The sequence below is a fragment of the Mobula birostris genome, chromosome 1 (assembly GCF_030028105.1).
Source record: "Mobula birostris isolate sMobBir1 chromosome 1, sMobBir1.hap1, whole genome shotgun sequence".
NCBI lineage: Eukaryota > Metazoa > Chordata > Chondrichthyes > Myliobatiformes > Myliobatidae > Mobula > Mobula birostris.
Genome location: NC_092370.1, coordinates 238,102,434 through 238,128,247, shown reverse-complemented (window position 1 = coordinate 238,128,247; position 25,814 = coordinate 238,102,434). Strand labels below are relative to the sequence as shown.

The window sequence follows — 25,814 nt, the reverse complement described above, 5'->3', positions numbered from 1 at the left end:
TTGCTTCTAGACATTAAGTGTTGGGATCCTGGACATTAATTAAGCAAAGTGCTGAGATCCTCCTTCAAAAGCAGAATGTTTTCAAACACTGAAGAGAAAAACAAAAATCTTGGGGTGAAGTGTGTGAATCCGGTGCAGGAGAGGCTTGACTTGCATTCATTCATGACCCCACAGCCACCATTATGGACGATTACATTGCCCCATATTACAACAATTTGTTATGGGAAGCATGACATCTGTGTGTGCATCAAGAAATGCAAATTGAAAAATATAAATTATGGTTTATTTGCTTCACAAATTTTGTGAGAGCAAATTTTATTCTGTTCTCGAATTTTTACGTTGGAATTTGTAACAGTGACATTCCATTACCTAAACCATAAGACCATAAGATATAGGAGCAGAATTAGGCCATTTAGCCCATTTGAGTCTGGCGAATCATGGCTGATCCATATTTTTCCTTCCCCAGCCTCACTCTGTGGCCTTCTCCCCCGTAACCCTTGATACCGTGTCCAATCAAGGACCTATCAAGTTCTGCCTTGAATATACCCAATGACCTGGCCTCCACAGCTGCCTGTGGTAATAAATTCCACAAATTCACCACCCTCTGGCTAAAGAAATTTCTCCACATCTCTGTTTTAAGTCGATGCCCCTCTATCCTGAGCTGTGCCCTCTTGTTCTAGAATCGCCCACCATGGGAAACATCCTTTCCACATCTGTTCTATCAAGGCCTTTTCAACATTCAAAAGGATATCTCTCCCCCACCCCCACTCCATCCTTCTAAATTCTGGCGAGTACAGACCCAGAGCTATCAAGCGTTCCTCATAGGATAACCCTTTTATTCCCGGAATGATCTTTGTGATCCTTCTCTGAACCCTCTCCAATGCCAGCACATCTTTTCATAGATGAAGTACAAAAAGTACGAGTTACACCTGAACCCAAAGGGGTCCAACAGCTTGGCAGGCAGGTTTAATAGAGCTATTAGGGAGGGTTTAAACTAATTTGGCAGGGGAATGGAAACCAGAGTGATAGGCTGAGGAAGGGGAAAACAGAAATAAATCAAAGATAGCATGCAACAGAGGTGATAGAAAGAACAGGCAGGAGATGAGGCATAATCACAGCCAGTGGGATGAGTTACAGGGTAATAGAGGCATGGTGAGTTTAAACAGAAAGCAACAAATACTGAATATTTGAATATTTGAATGCACGCAGCATAAGAAATAACATGGACGATCTTGAAATTCAGCTACAGATTGGCAAGTATGACGGTGTGGCCATCTCTGAAACTTGGCTAAAGTATGGCTGCCTTTGGGAGCTGAATGTCCAAGGATATATGGTGTATCAGGAAGATAGGTTAGTAAAGCAGAGGGGGTGGTGTGGCCCTGTGTTTACGAAATAATATTAAATCATTAGAAAAGGATGACATAGGATCGGAAGGTGTAGAGTCTCTATGGGTTGAGTTAAGAAATGGCAAGGGTAAAAGGACCCTAATGGCAGTTGTATACAGGCCTCCAAACAGCAGCTGGGGTGTGGATTACAAATTACAGGAGGAGGTAGAAAAGGTGTGTCAGAAGGGCAATGTCCTGATAATCACTGGAGATTTTAACATGAAAGTGGATTGGGAAAACCAGGCCGGTACTGGACCCCAAGAGAGAGAATTTGTAGAATGTCTAAGGGATGTCTTTTTAGAACAGCTTGTTGTTGAGTCTGCTAGTGGATCGACTGTGCTGGATTGGGTGCCGTGCAATGATCCGGAGGTGATAAGAGAGCTTAAGGTTAAGGAGCCATTAGGGAACAGTAATCACAATATGATTGAGTTCACTTTGAAACTTGAGAAGGAGAAACTAAATTCCAATGTGTCAGTATTTCAGTGGAATAAAGGAAATTACAATGGCATGAGAGGGGAACTGGCCAAAGCTGACTGGAAAGGGACACTAGCAGGACCGACAGCAGAGCAGAAATGGCTGGAGTTTCAGTGAAAAATTAGGGAAGTGCAAGACAGATGTATTCCAAATAAGAAGAAATTTTTGAATGGAAGAAGGACATTATTGTGGCTGGCAAGTCAGAGCCAAAGTAAAAGCAAAAGAGAGGGCATACAAGGAAGCCAAAGTTAGTGGGAAGATAGAGGATTGGGGAGCTTTTTAAAAACTTGCAGAAAGAAACTAAGAAGGTCATTAGGAAGGAAAAGATGAATTATGAAAAGAAGCTGGCAATTAATATCAAAGAAGATATTAAAAGCTTATTTTAAATATATAAAGGGTAAAAGAGAGTTGAGGATAGATAAAGGACCAGAAGAAAATGATGCTGGAGATATTGTAATGAGAGAGACAGAGATGGCAGAGGAACTGAATGCGTACTTTGCTTCAGTTTTCACAGTGGAAGACATAAGCAGTATACCAGACATTCAATAGTGTTGGAGAAGTGAAATATGTGCAGTGAAAATTACGACTGCGAAGGTGCTCAGGAAGCGTGATGGTCTGAGGGTGAATAAATCTCCTGGACCTGATGAAGTGCACCCTCGGTTTCTGAAGGAAGTAGCTGGAGAGATTGCAGAGGCATTAACAATGATCTTTCAAGAATCAATAGATTCTGGCATTGTACTGGATGACTGGAAAATTGCAAATGTTACTCCACTATTTAAGAAGGGTGGGAGGGTTCAGAAAGGAAACAATAGATCTGTTAGCCTGATATCAGTGGTTGGGAAGTTGTTGAAATTGATTGTTAGGGATGAGATAATGGAGTACCTGGAAGCACATGTCAAGATAGGCCAAGCCAGCATGGTTTCCTGTAAGGAAAATACTGTCTGAATAACCTACTGCAATTTTTTGAGGAACTTATAAGCAGGGTTGACAAAGTAGATGCAGGATTTTCTGAAGACTTTTGACAAGGTGCTGCATGTGAGGCTGCTTAGCAAGATAAGAGCCCATGGAATTACAGGGAAGTTCCTAGCATGGGTGGAGCATTGGCTGATTGGTAGAAAACAGAGAGTGGGAATGAAAGGATCCTATTCTGGCTGGCTGCCGGTTACCAGTGGAGTTCCACAAGGGTCGGTGTTGGGACTGCTGCTTTTATGATGTGTGTCAATGATTTGGACTATGGGATTAATGGATTTGTGGCTAAATTTGCCAATGGTACAAAAATAGGTGGAGGAGTGGGTAATGTTGAGAAAACAGAGAGACTGCAGAGAGACTTAGTTAGTTTAGGGGAATGGACAAAGAAGTGGCAAATGAAATACAATGTTGGAAAGTGTATGGTCGTGTAGTTTGGTGGAAGAAATAAATGGGCAAACTAGTATTTAGATGGGGAGAGAATTCAAAATGCAGAGATGCAAACGGACTTTGGAGTCCTTGTGCAGGATATCCTAAAAGTTAACCTCCAGATTGAGTTGGTGGTGCAGAAGGCAAATACAATGTTGGCATTCATTTCTAAAAGTATAGAATATAAGATCAGGGATGTGATGTTGAGGTTTATAAGTCACTCTTGTGATCACACTTGGAGTATTGTGTGCAGCTTTGGGCTCCTTATTTTAGAAAGGAGATACTGATATTGGAGAGGGTTCAGAGAAGATTCATGAGAATGATTCCAAGAATGAAAGAGTTACCATATGAGGAATGTCTGGCAGCTCTTGGGCTGTATCCCCTGGGGTTCAGGAGAATGAGAGGGGATCTCATAGAAACATTCTGAATGTTAAAAGGCCTGAAGAGATTAGATATGGCAAAGTTATTTCCCATGGTAGAGGAGTCCAGGACAAGAGGGCACCACTTCAGGATTGAAGGACATCCATTTAGAAGAGAGATGTGGAGGAATTACTTTAGTCAGAGAGTGTAAATCTGTGGAATTTGTTGCCATGAGCGGCTGCGGAGGCCAGGTCATTGGGTGCATTTAAGGCAGAGATAGTTAGGTTCCTGATTCGCCAAGGCATCAAAGGGTATGTGGAGAAGGCAGGGGAATGGGGATGACTGGAAGAATTAGATCAGCCCATGATTGAATGTCGGAGGAGACTTGATGGGCCGAATGGCATACTTTTGCTCCTATATCTTATGATCTTATAAAAGCCCAGGATTGTTCACAATACTCAGTGAGGCCTCACCGGTGCCTTATAAAGCCTCAGCATCACATCCTTGCTCCTGTATTCTAGACCTCTTGAAATGAATGCTAAATTTGCATTTCCCTTCCTCCTGATTCTAGCTGCGTTAGCCTTTGGGGTGTTCTGCACAAGGACTCCCAAGTGCCTTTGCATCTCACATTTTTGGATTTTCTTCCTATTTAGAAATTAGTCCTGTATGTTTATTTCTTTTACCAAAGTGCATGACCATGCATTTTCTAACATTGAATTTCATTTGCCACTTTCTTGCCCATTTTTCTAATCTGTCTTTCTGTAGCCTACTGTTTCTCAACACTACCTGCCCCTCCACTGATCTTTGTATCATCTGTAAACATGGCGACAAAGCCATTTATTCCATCATCTAAATAATTGATATACAACATAAAAAGAAGCAATCACAACACTGACCCCCTGTGGAACACCAATAGTCACTGGCAGCCAACCAGAAAAGGATCCTTTTATTCCCACTCACTGCCTCCTGCCAATCAGCCAATGCTCTAACCATGCCAATAGCTTTCCTTGTAATACCATCGGCTCTGAACTTGGTAAGAGGCCTCATGTGTGGCACCTTGTCAAAGGCCTTCTGAAAGTCCAAATATACAACATCCACTGCATCCCCTTTATCTATCCTAATTGTAATCTCCTCAAAGAATTTTCAACAGGTCAGGCAAGATTTTTGCTTAAGGAAACCATTCTAACCTTGTCCTATCTTGTCCTATGTCACCAAGTAATCCATAACCTAATCCTTAACAATTGATTCCAACATCTTCCCAACTACTGAGGTCAGGCTAACTGGTCTATAATTTCCTTCCTGCTGCCTTCCTCCTTTCTTAAAGAGTGGAGTGACATTTGCAATTTTCCAGTCCTCTGGCACTATGCCAGAGTCCAATGATTTTGATAGATCATTACTAATGTCTCCACAATCTCTACCGCAACCTCTTTCAGAACCCTAGGGTGCAGTTCATCTGGCCTGGATGACTTAACACCATTAGGCCTTTTAGCTTTTTGAGCACCTTCTCCCTTGTAATTGTAACTGCTCTCACTTCTCTTCCCTCGCACCCTTGAAAACACTGGACAACAATTTTTTTCAGAAGTGTTGCTTCCTCAGAATTTTAATTTGTTTATGATAGACTGCTTGAAGGTGAACACAAATATAATTTCAGACTACTTGTATCACGTAGGAATTCGGAGAAACAACAAATTAACTTTTATTGACTATAATGTGTTTAAATGCATAACGGTTCTGATGCTTTGCAATAGTTCAACTAAGTTAAAAATATTTTGTTAATGGTTTTCATTTCTACTCAGTGTCTGGGGCTTCCCACTTAAGTGTCCAACAACAATTCACCAGCATTGATTGATTCCAGTTGCCCTGGTATCTTTTCTCCATGACTGCAATGTCCTGGTGAAACCTTTCCCCATGCTCGTCACTAACAGCACCAAGAATGCAGGGAAGAAGTCTAAATGGGAATGCAGAAAATGAATCTTTAGTGATATTTTGCATTTCATGGTTTTATGTGCTTGAAGCATGCTTTCAACCAGCTGCATGTAGTTTGGTGCTCTGCAGATGCCAAGAAAATTTTCAACAACTTCCTTGAATGCCTTCCATGTGATTTTCTCCGGTCCCACTATAAATTCTTCAAATTGCCTGTTATTGATGACCTGTTTGGTTTGTGGACCAACAAAAACGCTTTCCTTAATCTTGGCATCCGTTATTCTGAGAAGCATCTGTCTCAAATATCAAAATCCTTCATAGAAATTTTTGTGCCTGGTGATAGCAAATTCCATCCTTACAGTCCAGAACCCAATAATTATTACTAAAACCTGTCCTGCCATGCAGCAGCCACGCTGCCTAAGCATGCCCAAGCATGCCTGGACAAGATGGGAAACTTTCCAGCTTACATTGTAGGCAACATTTTAATTGACTTGAATTATGAATTGAAATAATAAACATAAGTGATTTCAAAAAATGGTGCATAATCAGTAGCCCAAAATACATAAGATACACCTAAAGGTATTCAAGAAGCAAAATCTGTTGTCCATTGAAATCTGACTCATTGCTAGTGTCTTCCACAGTGAAGACTGAGGCAAAATACTCATTTGGTCCTAGCCCTAACTCGTACGTCTCCTTTGGAATGTTGGAGGAAACCAGAGCACCCTGAGGAAACCCAGGTGATCACAGAAATAACATACAAACTCCTTACAGACAACAGTGGAATTGATTCCTGTTCGGTGATCACTAGCACTGCAGAGCAATTGTGTTCATTGCTACACTCCCGTGTTTGAACTAGAATTATGGATTCAACAGTATTTGTTTAGGGAAGTCCGGAGTTGCTTAACTTATTTGAGCAGGTAGCTGGTCATCTGTTGAGATTGCTTCAGAATTTTGCTTGTTGGATTACCACCAATTGTACCACTGTGATTCTAAAATAAGCTGTCATGTGTAAGTGTAATGGATGGTGCTGCCAATCTTCTGGCCGGTAGCTTAGAAACATAGAAAACCTACAGCACAATACAGGCCCTTCAGCCCACAAAGCTGTGCTGAACATGTCCCTATCTTAAAACTACCTAGGCTTTACCCATAGCCCTCTTTTTCTAAGCTCCATGTGGCCTTCCAGGAGTCTCTTAAGAGACCCTATCATTTCTGCCTTCTCCACCATGGCCGGCAGCCCATTCCACACACTCACCACTCTCTGCGTAAAAAAACTTACCCCTGACATCTCCTCTGTACCTACTTCCAAGCACCTTAAAACTATGCCCTTTCGTGTTAGCCATTTCAGCCCTGGGAAAAAGCCTCTGACTATCCACACGATCAATGCCTGTCATTATCTTGTACACCTCTATCAGGTCACCTCTCATCCTCTGTCGCTCCAAGGAGAAAAGGCCAAGTTCACTCAACCTATTCTCATAAGGCATGTGCCCCAATCCAGGCAACATCCTTGTAAATCTCCTCTGCACCTTTTCTATGGTTTCCACGTCATTCCTGTTGTGAGGCAACCAGAATTGAGCACAGTGCTCCAAGTGGGGTCTGACCAGGGTCCTAAAAGCTAAATGTTTAATCAAAGAAATCATTTTAAGGAGCATCTATAGAGATGTGCGATGTAGAGAATTTCAGAATTTCTTTTCTTTAGGTTTAGTTAAGTGGTAAGAATACTGAGCTTGCACATGTCTCCTGTCTACAGTATATGTTCTCTTGTTAATGCTGCTTATTGATTATCTAAATCACCAATTTTCTTTCTAGTGACTTTGGTAATATAAACAGTCTTCCCTTATTCTCCACTCTGACCTTTTATCTTTTCTCACTTGCTTATTACTTCTCCCGGGTCCCCCCTCCTCCTCCTCTTTTTCTTATGGTCCACTCTCCTGTCCTGTCACATTCCTTCTTCTCCAGCCCTTGATCTTTCCCACGCACCTATCTTCACCTATCATCTTCCAGCTAGCCTCCTTCTCTCCCCAACCTTCTTATTCTGGTAGCTTCTCCCTCCCCTCACTGTCCTAAAGAAGGTTCTCGGCCAAAATATAACCATACAACAAGTACAGCACGGAAACAGGCCATCTCGGCCCTTCTAGTCCGTGCCGAAGGCTTACTCTCACCTAGTCCCACCGACTTGCACTCAGCCCATAACCCTCCATTCCTTTCCTGTCCATATAGCTATCCAATTTTACTTTAAATAACACTATTGAACCTGCCTCTACCACTTCTACTGGAAGCTCATTCCACACAGCTACCACTCTCTGAGTAAAGAAGTTCCCCCTCATGTTACCCCTAAACTTTTACCCCCTAACTCTCAACTCGACCTCTTGTTCGAATCTCCCCTACTCTCAATGGAAAAAACCTATCCATGTCAACTCTATCTATCCCCCTCATAATTTTAAATACCTCTATCAAGTCCCCCCTCGACCTTCTACGCTCCAAAGAATAAAAATGTCAACTTTTTTTTCATTTCCATAGAAGCTGGCTGACCTACTGAGTTTGTCCAGCATTTTGCATGTGCTCTCTGGAGTTCCAGCATCTGCAGACTTTCTTGAGTTTAGAATGTGTAGATCCCTTCTGCTTAATTACGATAGGTTCTTTAACGTTTTGTATATTGAAGTGCTCAAATACAGAATGATTTGCAGGAAAGCTTTGATTGTGCAGGGAATTAGCTATTTTAACAGTTGGCAGAAATCCAGATAAGTATTAACTTGAAAGAATGGTGCAGACAAAGGATCAACAGCAAATGAAACACAACTTGCCAATGCCTGGGATAACATGGCAAACTGTGACAGACAAAGGGGGATAGTACCAGGATGTCTGGATTTAAAGGTCAGTGTGAGAGACAACCATGAAAGGACAGATAATTGATGTTGGTGAGAGTTGAGCAGGAAGGCGAAGGGAGTTTTGACAAGGGAATTAATGAAAACCGAGCCCCTCCTTATTTGACTTATGAATTAAAAAAAAGTGAAGGCTAGGAAAAATGTAGCTGGAAGAGATAGCTTATTATCCAGAAGAGAAGCTAAAAGATTTTGGAGAAAATAATTGTCGATGTTTCCGGTTGTAACATTGCACCAGGTCACCACAGATTCTGAATCCCTCCATCAGATTGTGCTGTTCCAGATTCCAGCATCTGTAGTCTCTTGCTTTCAAAACCCAAGAGATGTTCCTCTCCCACATGTCTCCTGTGCACACATCTCCACTGAGATCCTCTCAAACAGCATGGCCAGAATTGAGGGATTCTGTCCATATTGTGCTCTCACAGCCTGGTGAGAGGGCGGAGGCAGGTACAGTTTGGGTCACCCAGATAAAGCAACTCAAAGCTGTGGGATTGTCTTTGAGAAAGAACATGTCCTCCATAAAATGAGGTTGTGTGTGCACTACTCAAAACCCAGTGACATTGAAAGGATCTTTGTGACATAATAATAACTTACTTATAGCGACACACACAGAATACTGGAGGAACTCAGCAGGTCAGGCAGCATCTAAGTAAAAGAATAGATAGTTGACATTTCGGCTGGAGACCATTCTTCAGTCCTGAAGAAAGGTCTCTGCCTGAAACATCAGCTAACTATTCATTTCCATTCAACACACACAAAATGCTGGAGGAACTCAGCAGGCCAGTCAACATCCATGGAAAAGAGTTTTGGGTTGAGACTTTTCATCGGGACTGGAATGAAAAAAAAATGAGAGGTCAGAATTAGAAGGTGGGGGAGGGGAGAAAGAAACATAAGGTGAAACTGGGAATGGGGCAGGGGTGAAGTAAAGAGCTGGGAAGTTAATTGATGAAAGAGATACAGGGCTGGAGAAGGGGAAATCTCATAGGAGAGGGCAAGAGGCCATAGAAGAAAGAAAAGGAGGATGGGAGGAGCACCAAAGGGAGGCAATGGGCAGGTAAGGAGAGAAGGCGAGAGGGAAAAGGGAATGGTAAAGGGGGGTATTATTGGAAGTCAGAGAAAACCGATATTCATTAGTTTGGAGACTACCTAGACAGAATATAAGGTGTATTCATTTCCATAGATGCTGCCTAGCCTGCTGAGTTCCTCCAGTAATTTTTTTGTGTGTTGCTTTGGATTTCCAGCATCTGCAGACTTTCTCAAACTATTTATAGAGCACTTTTCACACGGACATGTAATTCAAAGTGCTTTACTATGAGATAAAGTACAAACATGAAAATAAAAGACAAAAAAGTTTAGTTAAAAGCGAAGTTAAATAAATAGGTTTTGTGCTGGATTTTAAAAGTGTCAGCTGATTCCACACCCTTTACAGTTTTAGGTATTGAATTCCACAGTTTAGGAATGTAGTTCTAAAAAGCTGATCTGCCAATTACCTTTTGGGGGAGATTATTTAAATTGAAGAGACCAGTGGAAGAAGACTTGAGAGCTCGAGCAGGATTATCAACACGAAAGTGACTCTGTGATGAGATATGGCTTTTTAGTAGAAGGGTGTGTAGGAAAGATCTGCAGCTCAGATTTTAAAAAATATTTTTGAAAGCTTCCTTAAAAACAACTGTTGCAAGAGAAATCCAATTTGGTCAGTTTAGAGAGTCATAGGAATAGGCCCTTTGGCCCATCTGAACTGAAGAAAGTAGAAGTTTCTTTTAAAGCTGATGGTAATCTTGCAGTTATACGTGATTGCAGTTATATGGTATGGCAATGGTCCCATATTGGACCGCAAAGCACTCCAGCGTGTGGTGAAAACTGCCCGGCAGATTATCGGCACTCAGTTGCCCACCATTGAGAACATCTACCATAAACACTGCCTGGGCAGGGCGAAAAGCATTATCAAGGATGCATCTCATCCTAACCATGGACTTTTCACTCTCCTCCCATCCGGTAGGCGCGACAGGAGCCTCCACTCCCGCACCAGCAGGCATAGGAAGAGCTTCTTCCCTGAGGCTGTGACCCTGCTGAACCTCACATCACAGCGCAAAGCAGTATTGCACCCATATTGTACTGTCTCAGTACTTTTATATTTGTGTGCTGTAGCACTTACTTTTTATTCGCAGTTATTTTGTAAATAACACTCTTCTTTCTCATTTCTGGTTAGGTGCTAACTGCATTTCATTGGCTTTGTATCTGTACTCGGCACAATGACAATAAAGTTGAATCTAATCTAATCGCTAAGGCACCATGGTAGTATAGCAGTTAGCTCGACACTATTATAGCTCCGGCATTCTGGAGTTCAGAGTTCAATTCCAGCATTCTCTGTAAGGAGTTTATATGATCTCCCTGTGATTGTGTGGGTTTCCTCTGGGTGCTCCAGTTTCCTACCATTCTCCAAACAGGTTTAAGGTGCTTGGATGTAGGTACAGAGGAGATGTCAGGGGTAAGTTTTTTTACACAGAGTGGCGAGTGCGTGGAATGGGCTGCCAGCAACGGTGGTGGAGGCAGATACGATAGGGTCTTTTAAGAGGCTCCTGGACAGGTACATAGAACTCTGAAAAATAGAGGGCTATGGGTAACCCTAAAGTAACCCTACTGGGTAATTTCTAAAGTAAGTATGTGATTGGCACAGCATTGAGGGCTGAAGGGCCTGTATTGTGCTGTAGGTTTTGTGTGTTTCTATGTACCGGTTGGTAGGTTAATTGATCATTGTAAATTGTTCTGTGTTTAGGCTCGTGCTAAATAGATGGGTTGCTAGGCAGAGCAGCTCGTTGTGCTGGAAGGGCCTGTTGCACACTGTATCTCTAACTAAAATCAGTAAATAATTTTCTTTAACAGGAATGGAAACAACCTTGTGATAGCAATGCAGAGTTGTATTTGCCTGACCCAAGTGCTTTATTTTTATTGCATTTAAATTATTTGTAGGTGGTGATCGGTTGGGACAGCACTGGAGTGGCTTTGGAACAGTGGCAAGATGCAAGCTCCAATCCAGAGAAAGTTGTTATCAACTGGCACAATCTGAGTCTCACCTGAAGCTGCCACACCAAGCCAAACTGTAACTTTACTGGTTAGACTGGACTGGAATATTATTGAATTGTGTCTTTTATAAGTAGATTCACAGGAAACATTAATATGATAATACTGTGTTCTTAATTTGGAAAACCTGACACTGTTCAAGCATGGAATATATATAAAAAATTTTGAAGCATACAACAGGTTGTGTTTGAAATTTCCCGATGATTTGGGATAGTGATTTCCTAAGCCTCTGGACTGTCTTAACTGGCTTGTAATGTGTTCCACATGGTAGTACATAAAGTTATTATATTTGCTGTAGTCTCTTTTGTTTCATGGTCATCAGGTAGTAAAACTTTTCTTCATGTGTTATGCCAATTGATTAACATCAAATATCAATAATGTTCTGATTTAAATTCAGTGTATTTAAAAGGGGACTGTTCCAGTTTGTCTGTTAGCGTGTATTTATCAGTAGTGGCTTTGAAAAGGCATCTTTTATTTGAGTTAATAGTCCTGAGTTTTTTCTTTTTAGTACAACTTGGGCATTTATTGCATGACCCCAGTGTGCTGGAGATGAAAAACTTGAAATTTATTAATGAAGGATTAAAAAAATCTCCATGTTGTGCATGAGGAAGATGCCTTGCATCAATAAAATGACAGCCTTATTGAGATATTAGCACATTGACTCTAAATAGAAAATGAAGTTTTGAGAACACCATACCCTCTAAATTGTTATAGCCATAGTCTTGTAAGTAAAGTAGGAATTTCTTTTAAACCTGATGGTGTATCTTTCTGAAGCTTCCCCTCCCCCATTACATAAGCCTTTTAGTTTTTTTATACCAGCTATTGAGAGTGATGTTTCTGAATTTGTTATTTATATTAATCTGTATGTTTTATGTTCAAGCTGCTCTACAGAATATATTATTGGATTTTCTTGGTTTTTGGATAAGATAATTTAACTTATACTTACACTTGCTTCCACACCAGACCACCCTCCACGTGAGCAGTGCAACTCTAGTAGATGGAATTCAGTAATAAGCATAGAAGATATTGATACACTATGATAGGGATGACTTAGTTATTGCCATGAGTTAGTTACTGCCCATTATGCTGCTGATGTTTAGAGCAGCAATGAAGGTCCTCCATCTCTGTCTGTCCATATCATCGCACAAACTATAGAAGGACTCTTCATTGCCGTTTCTGTAACATGTTTTTTAACCATTCAGGGTTGTTCGCCCTGAGCCGAGCCCCGAACCTGGAGGACCAATAGACCACTCTTAGTCTGTCCTCTATCTACTCTTTGACCTGTTTGGCATGGGTGACCCTTCCAAAAGCCAAAGCACTAGGCCCTGTCTCTAGCCAACACAGCTCTCCAGGTCATTGAGGCATGCAAACCTCCAAATCCTATGACAAGGTTGTGGTCCTGTTGCTGTGAGCTCAACTTAAATATGTGCTGCTTCATACTACTGCACATCCATTAAAACTATTTATTTGCAAATGGAAAATTTCAACTAAATTACTTCAAATTGACTAATTTTTCCTCTAATAATGACAGTACATCCTGTTTACAAACTTTTCCTTTCATATCTTTGAGCCTGTGAGGTATATGTCCTGAATTTACAAAGTTAACAGACCTCCAATACATCCCATCCAGCTTTTTGATTTATGAAATTTCACTCACTGAAACATGTTGCAAGAATGTGTGAATGAAAAATGGTTGTAATTTGATTTGCAGTAAATATTCCTCAGGTATAATTAGCTTGAAAAGCAATAGAATGTCTTTCCCATCTCAAAGGAAAGGGGGAGGAACCTCAAAATTAAGGTTTGGTGTTTGTAATCTCTTTTTTGTGATAGAAAGTAGCTATAGTACTGTGTCTTAAGCACATGGCTAGGGTGCCTAAGACATTGCACAGTACTGTATATTATGTCTTTCCAGTTAGCAAATAACGTTTAATACTACTGAGCTAATACAAAGCTAAGTATTCTTATTTCTGTTTCCCAACCATCTTCCTATTTTTACCAATATACAGTACTGTGCAAAAGTCTTAAGGACCCTAGCTATATATATGTATGCCCTAGACTTTTTCACAGTATTGTATGTTTACAATCATCCTTTTAAAACTGGATAATGAGAACTTAAGAAATCTAAGTAGACCCCTTATGCCTTTTAAATGTTATCATGTCTGATCCTTTACCTCAGTGCCACAATCCTGCACTGATTCCATAGTCATTGATGTCTGATTAATATTAGCAATAAATCTCTGGGCAATTTCTGCTTTGGCCCAACTCTTAGCCAGCTCACTTGGTCTCCATAGGCAATTTAATGTGAAAATCTACAAAGCTTATGTCACATGTGACAAGTTTACCTCATGTCTAAATGATTGGCCAAGATCAACATGGTGATATTTGTCTATCGGGTGTGTGACCATCACGTTCTACAGCTGGAAACTGGGCCACGTGCTGTGCAGAAGCAGAGACTTTTCAGAAAATTTCTTAGAACAAACAACATGATCTTTGAGAGAATGGGCTGTACATCACTGTCTGGGCCATGTGGGGATGAAGAGTGTGTTGTATCCACTAAAAGCGTCTGCAGCATCCTAATAACTTTATTTGCTTTCCAGTCATTGAAGTAAAGCCACTAATTAAAGTAGAAAACATGACCGCATTAAAACAAATTACTGTGCGGGGCAGTCTGCTTAAAAAGTGACCAACTGAGTAAAACATTCATGAAGATAATGTTCCACAACTACCTAATAATTTCCTGTTGCACGTCTCACACACTTCTCAGCCTCAAACTGTTCAATTTCAGACTTGGTGCATAATCCCAGTAGTTTAAAGAAGGGGTTCCCAACCCAGAATCCACAGACCTCTTGCTTAATAATATTGGTCCATGGCATAAAAAAGGTTAGGAATCCCCACCGTATACTTTCCTCTGATCACTTTAAAATTATGCCCCACTGTATTGGCTATTTCTGCCCTGGGAAAAAGGTCTCTGGCTATCCACTCGATCTAAGCCTCTTATCTTGTACACCTCCACCAAGTTACCTCACGCTCTTTTGCTCCAAAGAGAAAAGCCCTAGCTCACTCAAACCAGCTTACTCATAAGTCTTGCAATAATTTCTAGTGGTAACATTCATCAACTCTCTCTGACTTTTCGCAGGTCTTTTTCTACAAGCTGTTTCAAATATCTTGATTGCACCTGTGTTAATGGAGATTAGAGCAATGCCTTACATTAATAGCAAGGTTTGAGTGAATGATCTTCCCTTCTTCCTCCAGCTTTTCAAATGGGCAGAAAACAAAATCCTGAAAGGGCTCTTTTCACTTACGTGCAGTTTTTCAGATGATGATCCTGTATTATTTTGTACTGAACCTCCTCTAGAATCTCATCCATATTCCTTCTATTTGGTGCAATGGTTTGTAGCTAGGTGTTTGGAAATGCACCTCCTTTTGGCCCATTTAGTTGCAACATCATTAAGAGACCTATTCTCGCTACATTGATGCAGATAGTATATTGAACAGCTTGGGAACAGGTCCTTTGGCTCACCATATCCACGCCACTTTAAACTAATCCTATTTTCCTGTACACGGTCTATAACCCTCCATTCCCTACCTGTTGCCATGCCTATCTAAATACCTTGTAAACATTGCTATGTATCTGCTCCTCTGGTTAGCTTGTTCCAACCACCTACCACTCTGCATAAAACAAAATTTGCCCCGTACATTCATTTAAACATTTCCCCTCTCACTGTAATTCTATGCCCTCTAGAATTTGACATTTCCATCCTGAGGGAGAAAGACTGTCTACCCTACATATATCCTTCATAACTGTATACATTCTCTCAGCTCCAGAGAAAACAATTCCAATTTATTCAACCTCTTCTTGTAGAGTAGTGAATACTCTCTAATCCAGGTGGTATCCTGGCAAATCTCTTCTGCACCCTCTGCAGTGCCTCCACATCCTTCTAGTAATGTGGTAACCTGAGATGCACACAATACTCTGAATATGAACTTAACCAAAGCTATATACACCTGCAAAGTGACTTCCCAACGTCTATATTCAGTGCCCTGACCAATGAAAGGTGTATTTGTTACATGCTTTCGTTACCACCCTATCTACTTTAGTTGTCACTTTTGGGAAGCCCCAGATTGCACCTCAAGATCCCGCTGTATGCCATTGTACCCAAGGATCTTGCCATCCTCAGAGTTATGGGTGAATCTCCATTCTGTATGATGTTCTGTCACCCTCCCTCTAGTCAAACAACCTGCATTGATTAATTGCTTCAATGCCTAAGCAACACACACAAAGTGCTGGAGGAACACAGCAAGCCAGGCAGCATCTGTGGAAATAATCCAACAGTCAATGTTAGGAGCTGAGACACTTCATCAGTATTCTTGTTCCAGTTTAGGTGAACTATTTTATCAGGACATCTTGCATCCCTCTGTCTGGCCTGCTGAGTTTGTCCAGCATTTTGTGTGTGTTGCTTGGATTTCCTTCTCTTGCTTGTGGCCGCATTGCCCTAATACTTGATTGAGTTATGATTTGAAAATGTCAGTTCACCTTGTTTGGCACCATTGTGTTTCTGTGGCCCCAGCTATGTGTGGTTGGCATTATCTCATTTCCCTGCTTGTTTCCATTTGCTGCCTAGGAACCATGTTGCTCCATCAAACCTTCCTGTCTGGTAAAGTCAACATTTTAACTGGCAGCCTAATTTATTTTTTCACTCTACCCCTGATTATATTTTTTTCCCTTTCACTACAGACATAAAGCAGAAGAGTCCCAACCCAGGGTCCACAGACCCCTCAGTTAATGGTAGGGGTCCATGGCATAAAAAAAGGTTAGGAACCCCTGAAATAAAGGTACCTTGATATGGCATTAGAGGGACCACATTTTAGCTTAGAGATACACAGGATCTATGGTGGGGGGTGGGGTGGAATTCTCACGCTGCTTAGAATCTAGGATTGATATACTCTATGCAAGGATGACAATTGGGAAACTCATGATCCAGAGCAACACATACAAAATACTCGAAGAACTCAGCAGGTCAGGCAGCATTTATGGAAATAATAAACAGTCAACATTACAGGCTGAGACACTGCATCAGCATTCTTGATCCAGATTAGATGAACTATTTTATCTATTTTAACTATTACATCCCTCTGTCAGAACCTTAATATTTTTTCCATGTTCAAGTTGCACAGTTTTTGCCACATTAATGATCACAAAGCTTTGAGATGAGTGAAATACCCATCCCATTAACTACACCACGCTCCCCACAACCACCATTCCAGTGATTGCAGTTTTAGTCCAGTGTTCAGTCTGTTAGAACAAGTGATTTAAAACTTTTGACAAGTGACCTGAATTACAAAGTATGCACCTAACTTCTTGCCTGGTAATCCAACTGCAGTGTACTGTTGTTTATACTGTCGTGTAATTCTAAAACTATTTAAATTTATTCCAAAATGAATCATAAAAATAACTGCTTCCAGGTAATTTCATCACTCAGAAGGTTAGACAGAACTGCAATCCCGTCATACTTGTAAACCTAATCCAATTTCCTCGTCAGATGTAAATCATGCCATTTCATTTTCAACTTCCTTAGTGGAACTTTTCAGAAAGCAATTACTGGCATATACCTTTCCCCCACCTTGGAGCGCCATGGTAGCATAGCAGTTAGTGTGATGCTATTGCAGCCCAGGATGTTGGAGTTCAGAGTTCAGTTCTGGCATCCTCTGTAAGAAAGCTTAGACGTTCTTTCTGTGCGCATGTGGGTCTCTTCTATGTTCTCCCACAGTCCACAGACCTATGGATTGACAGGTTATTGGAAATTGTCCTGTGATTAGGCTAGGGTTAAATCAGCGGGTTGCCGGGCAGCGCGGCTCAGCTGCCTGGAAGGTCCTGTTTTGCGCTGTATCTCTAAATAAATAAATACATATACCCATGAATCATGCAAGTGATCACCATTCGCCCACCCCAGCAGGTGATCACCCAGCCTTCAGTCTTCCGATCACTCACAACAAACTTCCTGTTTCAGATTTTGGCCAGAATGTTTAAGTGTATTTGTGGATTGCGGGAACATTTACTAGTGGAGTGATAGTACATTTGATAGTTGGTACCTAAGGTTTTAAAGGTTTAAGGCACCATGACAATGGATTTCAGTTAAATTTCATCTTTGTCATCATTGATTCAATCTGGTGAGCTCCAAAGTTTACCTTGTAGCACCATAAGCTTCTAGGGAAAAGAATACCTCTTTCCATGTTGATCTTATCTTGTGTAAATGTCAGTGTTTAATTAGTGAAAAATAAATATCTAATTGCATTTATTTGCACTCTGGTTTTTATGTGATGGAAATCTATAGGAAATTATACACTGTTTTAGTGAAAACAATCTCTGGAAGCTGACTACTTGATTACAGTCTCTAACCTCCTCACTATTCTCCGGAAATGGACAAGACAAAATGTGAGGACTAGGCTTGGAGCAATTAGCAACACACAAAAAATGCTGGAGGAACTTAGCAGGCCAGGCAGCATCTATGGAAAAGAGCAAACAGTCACTGTTTTGGCCAAGACCCTTCATGAGTACTGCAGAAAAAAGATGAGAAGTCAGAGTAAGAAGGTGGGGGAGGGGAGGAAGAAATACAAGGTAGTAGGTAATAGTTGAAACCAGGTGGGGAGCGTGAAGTAAAGAGTTAGGAAGTCAATTGGTGAATGAGATAAAGGGATGGAAAAGGAGGAATCTGATAGAAGAGGACTTTAGTCTATGGAAGAAAAGGAAGGGGAGGAGCACCTGAGGGAGGTGATGGGCAGGTAAAGAGATAAGCAGAGAGAGGGAAATAGGAATGGGGAATGGTGAAGGAGACCATTACTGGAAGTTTGAAAAATCGATGTTCATGCCATTAATTAGGAAGTTACCCAGATGAAATATAACGTGTTGCTCCTCCACCCTGAGTGTGGGCTCATCATGGCAGTAGAGGAGACCATGGACTGTCATGTCAGAATGGGGATGGGAAGTGGAATTAAAATGGGTGGCCATTGGCAGATCCCACTTTTTCAAGTGGATGGAACTTAACTCAGTACTCCACGTGGGGTCTGACCAGGGTCCTATATAGCTATAACACTACCTCTCGGCTCTTAAACTCAATCCCATGGTTGATGAAGGCCAATGCACCGTATGCCTTCTTAACCACAGAGTCAACCTACGCAGCAGCTTTGAGTGTCCTATGTACTCCAACCCTAAGAATCCTCCGATCCTTCACACTGCCAAGAGTCTGACCATTAATACTATATTCTGCCATCATATTTGACCTACCAAAGTGTACCACCTTACAGTTACATATCTGGGTTGAACTCCATCTGTCACTTCTCAGCCCAGTTTGGCATCCTATCAATGTCCCGCTGTAACCTCTGACAGCCCTCCACACTATCCACAACACCCCCAACCTTTGTGTCAGCAAGTTTACTAACCCATCCCTCCACTTCCTCATTCAGGTCATTTATAAAATTCATGAAGAAAAGGGGTCCCAGAACAGATCCCAGAGGCAAATCACTGGTCACCGACCTCCATGCAGAATATGACCCGTCTGCAACCACTCTTTGCCTTCTGTGCACAAGCCAATGGATCCACAAAGCAATGTCCCCTTGGATCCCATGCCTCCTTACTTTTTCAATAAGCCTTGCATGGGGTACCTTATCAAATGCCTGGCTGAAATCCATATACACTACATCTACTGCTCTTCCTTCATCAATGTGTTTAGTCACATCTTCAAAAAATTCAATCAGGCTCGTAGGACATGACCTGCCTTTGATAAAGCTATGCTGACTATTCCTAATCATATTATGTCTCTCCAAATATTCATAAATCCTGCCTCTCAGGATCTTTTCCTTCAACTTACCAACCACTGAAGTAGGACTCACTGGCTATAATTTCCTGGGCTATCTACTCCCTTTCTTTAATAAGGGAACAACATCTGCAACCCTCCAGTCCTCTGGAACCTCTCCCATCCCCATTGATGATGATGCAAAGATCATTGCCAGATGTTCAGCAATCTCCTCCCTCGCCTCCCACAGTAGACCGGAGGACATCTCGTCCATCCCAGAGACTTATCCAACTTGATGCTTTCCAAAAGCTCCAGCACATCTTCTTTCATAATGTCTGTATGCTCAAGCTTTTCAATCCACTGTAAATCATCCCTACAATTGCCAAGATCCTTTTCTGTAGTGAATACAGAAGCAAAGTATTCGTTAAGTATCTGTGCTATCTCCTCCAGTTCCGTACACACTTTTCCACTGTCACACTTGATTGGTCCTATTCTCTCACGTCTTATCCTCTTGCTCTTCACATACTTGTAGAATGCCATGGGGTTTTCCTTAATCTTGCTCGCCAAGGCCTTCTCATGGCCCCTTCCGGCTCTCCTGATTTAATTTTTAATCTCCTTCCTGTAGCCTTATAACCTTCTAGATCTCTATCATTACATAGCTTTCTGAACCTTTCGTAATCTTTTCCTTGTATGTAATCTTTTCCTTTCGTAATCTTTTCCTTGTATGTCACATACTCCGTAACTGGGTTGCCAAACCAGCAGAAATGGATCACTCAGTTGGAGTCTGGATTACTAGAACTAAGAAAGTTTTATTAAAGAAACAAGCAACACAGTACTCTACTCAAAAGGATAATAAATGCAACAGTTCAGCAATGATAAACATACATGTACACAGAATTCAGATAACAGGATTAATCAAGCTCTATCGTTGTCTAGGGGTAAATGACCAGTTTCAAAGTGACGCAAAGTTCAGTTCAATTTAGTTCAGTTCAGTTCGCAGTAATTGTTGCCGTGGCGATGGACAGTGGGGGGAGGAGAGAGAGAGCAAAACGAATGAATATTCAAGGTTTCCAGACAGACCTTCGCAGTCAGCTTTCGGGCGAGTCCTTTGTGATGTCATCTGAGGTCACCGACCGTGACCCCTCCATTTCCAGATATGATCGTTTCCCGGCGCTGAACCTGGCACCCAGGCAAGGGTGGACACACACCAGGTTCCCGCCGATCGTGCCTTTCCACTCTGTGCGTTTATGGCCCAGTACTTCCCACCGACTTGTGAGAGACGCACCGCTTCCAGGGTCTTGTTACCTCGGGTGTCGTGTGTGTGTCGCCTTAGCAAACCTGTCCCTTTTTATCCTCCTGCTGGGGTATCGCCTGTCCATCACTTCAAACAGTTCAGGGTTCAAAGGGGGAGCCGCTCTTGACAGTTCTCTTTCTGTTACTCTCTCTCCCGTCCCTTCATTACACATCTCCAAATGCTGCTCCATTGTTTTCCTTATCTCTCTCTCTCTCTCTCCTGAAGTCAGGCGGCAGACCAACTGCTGATTCCACTGGTGCCAGCACAGGACAGCTACATCTTAATCTATGTGTATTCTTGTCACACTTTCTTCTTGACTAGATTTTCAACAGCCTTTATACACCGTGGTTCCTGTACCCTACCATCCTTTTCCTGTCTCATTGGAACGTACCTGTGCAGAACACCACACAAATATCTCCTGAACATTTGCCACGTTTCTGCCGTACATTTCCCTGAGAACATCTGTTCCTAATTTATGCTTCTAAGCTCCTGCCTGATAGCTTCATATTTCCCCTTACTCCAATTAAATACTTTCCTAACTTTCTGTTCCTATCCCTCTCCAATGCTATTGTAAAGGTATAGAATTGTGATCACTATTTCCAAAATGCTCTCCCACTGAGAGATGTGACACCTGACCAGGTTCATTTCCCAATACCAGATCAAGTACAGCCTCTCTTCTCTAGATTATGAGAACACTCAGTCCTCTTTTATTGTCATTAGAAATGCATACATGCATTAAGAAATGATACAATGTTTCCCCGGAGTGATATCACAGAAAACAGATAAACCAAAGACTAACACTGACTATAACATATAGTTACAGCAGTGCAAAGCAATACCATAATTTGATGAAGAACAAACCATGGGCACGGTTAAAAAAAAGTCTCAGAAGTCCCCGAGTCGATTGACTCCTGAGTCCCCGATAGCAGGCGGCAAAAGGGAGAAATTCCCTGCCAAAAACCTCCAGGCACTGTCAACTTGCCGATGCCTTGGAAGCAGCCAACCACAGCCGACACTGTGTCCATCCATCCGAAAACTTTGAGCCTCCGACCAGCCCCTCCGATACAGCCTCCCGAGCGCCATCCTCTGCTGAGCGCCTTCGACCTAGCCCTGGCCGCTGAAACAAGCAAAGCCGAGGATTCAGGGCCTTCTGCTCCGGAGATTCCGGTTACCACACAATAGCAGCGGCAGTGAAACGGGCATTTCAGAAGTTTTCCAGATGTTCCTCCGTACTCTCACGTTGTCTCCGTCAAATCAGAATCGTGCACGGTCCCCTACTTGACAGATAACAGATGTTCATCACCGGAGAGGCCGCACGCACTGCCGTCGCACCACCATCTTCTCCTCCTCTTGTAGGCTTATCTACATATTGTGTCAGGAAACCTTCCTGAACACACCTAACAAACTCCACCCCATCTAAATCCCTTGCTCTAGGGAGATGCCAATCAATATTTGGGAAATAAAAATCTCCCACCACGACAACCCTGTTATTATTACACCTTTCCAGAATCTGTTTCCCTATCTGCTCCTCGATGTCCCTGTTACTATTGGGTGGTCTATAAAAAACACCCAGTAGAGTTGCTTACCCCTTCCTGTTTCTAACTTCCACCCACAGAGTCTCAGTAGACAATCACTCCATGACTTCCTCCTTTTCTGCAGCCGTGACACTATCTCTGATCAGCAGTGCCATGCCCCCACCTCTTTTACCTCCTTCCCTGTTCTTTCTGAAACATCTAAAGCCTGGCAATCTAAGTAACCATTCCTGCCCCTGAGCCATCCAAGTCTCTGTAATGGCCACAACACAACTCCAAGTACTAATCCACGCTCTAAGCTCATCCGTTTTGTTCGTGATCTTCTTGCATTAAAATAAGACACATTTCAAACCAAATGTCTGAGCATATCCCTTCTTTATCACCTGCCTATCCTCCCTCTTGCACTGTCTCCAAGCTTTCTCTATTTGTGAGCAAACAGACCCTTCCTCTGTCTCTTCAGTTCAGTTCCCACCCTCCAGCAATTCTAGTTTAAACTCTCCCCAATAGCCTTAGCAAACCTCCCTGCCAGGATATTGGTCCCCCTTGGATTCAAGTGCAACCCTTCCTTTTTGTACAGGTCACTCCTGCCCCAAAAGAGGTCCCAATGATCCAGAAACCTGAATCCCTGTTCCCTGCTCCAATCCCTCAGCCACACATTTATCCTCCACCTCACCCTATTCCTATACTCACAGTTGCGTGTCATAGGCAGTAATCCCGAGATTACTACCTTTGAGGTCCTGCTTCTCAATCCCCTTTAGTCTGTTTTCAGGACCTCCTCCCTTTTCCTACCTATGTTGTTGGTACCAATATGTTCCACGACCTCTGGCTGTTCACCTTCCCACCCCAGGATATCACGGATGTGATCAGAAACATCCTGGATCCTAGCACCTGGGAGGCCAAGAACCATCTGTGTTTCTTTCCTACATCCACAGAATTGCCTATCCCACCCCCTAACTATAGAGTCCCCTATTAATGCTGCCTTCTTTCTTTCCCTGCCCTTCTGAGCCACAGGGCCAGACTCTGTGCCAGAGGCACGACCACTGTTGCTTCCCCCAGATAGTTCATTCCCCCCCCGCCGACAGTACTTAAACAGGAATACTTATTGTTAAGGGGGACAGCCACAGGGGTACTCTCTAGGATCTGACTCTTGCCCTTCCCTCTCCTGACTGTTACCCACTTACCTGTCTCCTGAGGCTCCAGAGTGGCTACCTGCCTATAGCGCCTCTCTTACCTCACTCTCTCTGACCAGCCAAAGGTCATCGAGCTGCAGCTCCAGTTCCCTAACGCTGCACCATCAAGCTGCAGCTCAACACACCTGGTGCAAATGTGGCCATCTAGGAGGTTGGAAGTCTCCCGGACTTCCCACATCTAACACCCAGTACAGAACACCACCCTCACAGATATACTTACTAATTCTATTCTACACAGGTAACCTACCTCGCCTCTACCTGTTATCGCTGAAGCCCTGTTGAGCCAAAGCCCTCCTACTCTGTCTCCCTCTACTCTGATGCCCGCTCTATAACCTCTTTGAGTTGGTCTAACTCACTGATGTCCACGCGCTTACGTAGTCGTCCCTTGATCAAACCGCTGAAGAAAAAAGGGAATGTAGAGCAGGTTAGAAGCGCAATTTGCAAGCGGATATTTGGCTGATCATTGAAGTGAGCAGGAAACGAGCAGGAAAGCATTAAATGGTCACAGCATAGTTGGGGAGGATGGGGAAGGAAGACATGCTGGCAATAGCAGGGAATTGGATGTGAGCATGGGAGACTGCACATTCTGGAATCTAGAGTAATGAATGATCTGCTGGAGGAACCTGGTGAGTCGAGCAACATCTGTTTAGGGAGTTGGGGGAGTGATTGTTACAGGTCAGAACCTACATCAGGATCCAGGGAAAAGGTTATAGAGAGTCTGGAAGGGGAGGTCAAGGAATTCAGTCAACAGGTAAAGTGATCATCTTTAATGAATAGAGTGCAAAGCCAGTACTTTGTTCCTAGGATGGTAATGGCCAATACCAGAGGACTTCTCTTAAGATGAGTGGAGGAAGGTTTAGGGGAGATGTCAGAGATAGGTTTTTACACAGAGAATGGTAAGTGCCTGGAACAAACTGCCAGGGTTGTGGGTAGAGGCTGATACAGTAGGGACTTTCAAGAGACTCTTATATAGGCAAGTGAATGTAAGAAAAGAGCAACTTTACTCTATATATGTAAAAATGGACCTCACTGTTAACCATGGCCAGGTAAAGGTGATTACAAGCTGAAGGTAAATCACAAAGACAATTCAACCCTGGGAATCAGATACTCTCTGTCCACTCTATCTGTGCCTCTCATAATCTTGCAAACCTCTATCAGATCTCCCCTCAGCCTCCAATGCTCCAGAGAAAGCAACCCAAATTTATCTAGCCTCCCGTTATAGCACATGCCCTCTAAACCAGGCAGCATCTTGCTAAACCTCTTCTGCATCCTCTCCAAAGCCTCAACATCCTTCCTATAGTGGGGCAATCAGAGCTGTACACAATAATCCAGATGTGGCCTAACTAGAGTTTTATAAAGTTGCAACACAATCTCCTGACTTTTGAACTCAATGCCTTGACTAAGAAAAACAAACATTCTATAAGCCTTCTTAACCACTTTATTGACCTGTGGAGCCACTTTCAAGGAGCTATGAACTTGGATTCGAAGATCTCTCTGCTCAGCAACACTATTAAAGAGCTTGCCCAACTGAAGAGCAACACCTCACATTTATCTTTGTTAAACTCCATCTGCCACTCTAAGCCCATACCTGCAACTGATCTATATTGTGCTGTATTTTTTGCCAGTCTCCTACACTAACCACAACTCCCCTCTATTGGATAGGTACATGGATAGTAGAGATATGGGAGGCTATGGTCCTGGTTCAGGTCAATGGGAGTAGACAGTTTAAATAGTTTCAGCACAGACTAGATGGGCTGAAGCCCTTGTTTCTGTGCTGTACTTCTTTATGGCTTCACCAATCTTGGCATCATCTGCAAACTTACTAACCAACCCACCTATATTTTCATCCAGGTCATTTATATACATTACAAACAGCAGAGGTCTGAGCACAGACCTGCAGCTCGAATAAATCCCTTCAACCACTACCCTCTGTCTTCTATGCGCAAGCCAGTTCTGAATCCGAACAGCCAATTCTCTGTGGATCCCATGCATCTTAATCTTCTGGATTAGCCTCCCATGAGGGATTTGGTCAAACGCCTTCCAGGTAGACAACATCCACTGGCCTACCCTCATCAATCTCTCTTGTCACCTTGTCAAAAAACTCAGTGAAGTTGGTAAGGCAGGACCTGGCACATACAAAGCTATGCTGCCTCTCCCTTTCCTATCATGTACCTGTTCAGATATCTTTTAGGCATCCTAATTGTACCCACCACCCCGTGTGTGGAAAAACCTCTCCACACCCAATTGCTTTAGATCTTTCCCCCTTTTCACCTTAAAACTATGTCCCCTGGTTTTAGACACCCTATATCCTTAGAAAAAGATTCTGGAAATCCATCTTGTTTAGGCCCATCATGATTTTATAAACAACACCCCTCCAGCCTTCTTAGATCTAGGGAAAAGTCCAGGTGTTTTGGTGTTCTGGCCATTGTCTCCTGCACTATTGGAGATCTCATCACACCAGGAGATATCTCCTCCATAGCCTCCTATCTGATATTGACAAAACCCTACACT

The 25,814-nt window shown here is 42.5% G+C and overlaps 1 protein-coding gene across 1 annotated transcript in view; it reads left to right on the top strand.

The window, feature by feature from the left end:
* LOC140206063 (tandem C2 domains nuclear protein) overlaps nucleotides 1-11,795 on the top strand; it is a 99,589-nt gene extending 87,794 nt beyond the window's left edge. The window contains exon 13 of the mRNA XM_072274162.1: nucleotides 11,387-11,795. Within this exon, the coding sequence (XP_072130263.1) occupies nucleotides 11,387-11,494 (108 nt within the window). The 3' untranslated portion in view covers nucleotides 11,495-11,795. The remainder of the gene's footprint in view (nucleotides 1-11,386) is intronic.
* Nucleotides 11,796-25,814: the final 14,019 nt, after the last annotated feature.